We start from the raw sequence: 1392 nt of genomic DNA, 5'->3' as shown, positions 1-1392 counted from the left end.
TCTGTACAAAAACCTTTGAAGGAAAGACAACACAATACTCCACAACATCCACCAGAGGGAGTCACACACTGTTAAACATGCATATTTTTCCATGATGTAGTCTAGAATGACTTTACGGAGAGACTCAGGGAGGAGCTGAGCTGTTACTGAACTATAGAAGAGAGAGGAACTTCTATATTCAACAGAGATCAATACACAAACCATCAACATTACCTTTATTCAACATGCTGTCACTGCAGCATTGTGTGTTTTCTCTGCTGTTTCTTTCCATTCTAACAGGTAAGTTAGATTATGCAGCATGAAAAAGTTTTATTCCAATGACATCTGAATGTGAATCATTTATTGAGTCTGTTTCTATAACACAGTGATCTCTTCCTTTAGGTATCAGCTGTGAGAAACTCACTCCAGTAGAGAAAGAAGAGAACAGTTTAGAAGGCAGCTCTGTTACTCTGTCCTACAGATACTCCAAACAAGCAGCTGTTGATGATTATTTCTTCTGGTATCGACAATATCCAGGAAAACCACCAGAGTTCATCATCTCTCACTCTGCTTCAGGAGAAGTAGGAATCAACAATAACGTAATTCCTGGACTGAAGATTAAAGTGGAGAACAAACAAATCCATATGAACATCTCCTCAGCTAAGGTGTCTGACTCTGCTGTGTACTACTGTGCTCTGACCCCACAGTGACAAGAAACACCAAAACTCTGTACAAAAACCTTTGGAGCAAAGACAACACAATACTCCACAACATCCACCAGAGGGAGTCACACACTGTTAAAATTCAATATGAAATAGTCTAGAATCCACTTACATTAGGCAAGGCAAGGCAGCTTTATTTGTAGAGCACATTTCAGCAACAGGGCAATTCAAAGTGCTTTACATGAAAACAGATTAAAAAAATAAAAAAAGCAGATAAAATACGAGAAAAAAAAAGTTACAGTGCAGTATAAGAAATTAAACATTGAAGAGCAGTTAAAACAGTTAAATATATAAAAGCAGATAAAATAACTTTCCTGGACTCAGTGATCCAGTTTTTGAAAGCCAAATATTTTTTTACCAATATGGCAGACATCTCATGCAATCCGGTCCATATCTTTCTAACCATCTCACCCACTATGGGTCCAGATGCTTCGCATGGTTTTGAGGTTTCATTCCCCACAGTTACAGAAGCTTTTCCTTTAGTATACTCTTATCTTTTCTTTTAGTATACTCTTATCTTTTCCTTTAGTATACTCTTATCTTTTCTTTTAGTATACTCTTATCTTTTCCTTCACTATACTCTTATCTTTTCCTTAGCTTAGTTCTTTTCTTCGGCAAACCTTGCAAAAGCCCGGTACAGCCCTGCAGACAAAAATCTCTTAATAGTCCAGAACGTGTTCTTAAACTATTT

The 1392-nt window shown here is 37.1% G+C and overlaps 1 gene segment (V, D, J or C); it reads left to right on the top strand.

Annotated features, from left to right (window-relative positions):
• Window positions 1–224: 224 nt before the first annotated feature.
• Window positions 225–689, top strand: LOC144514469 (T cell receptor alpha variable 18-like). The segment is given in 2 exon segments: window positions 225–279; window positions 382–689. Coding segments are annotated over 2 exon segments (363 nt in total).
• Window positions 690–1392: the final 703 nt, after the last annotated feature.

Source organism: Sander vitreus, unplaced genomic scaffold, assembly GCF_031162955.1.
Source record: "Sander vitreus isolate 19-12246 unplaced genomic scaffold, sanVit1 ctg592_0, whole genome shotgun sequence".
Taxonomy (NCBI): Eukaryota; Metazoa; Chordata; class Actinopteri; order Perciformes; family Percidae; genus Sander; species Sander vitreus.
This window is presented reverse-complemented; position numbering and strand designations above follow the sequence as displayed.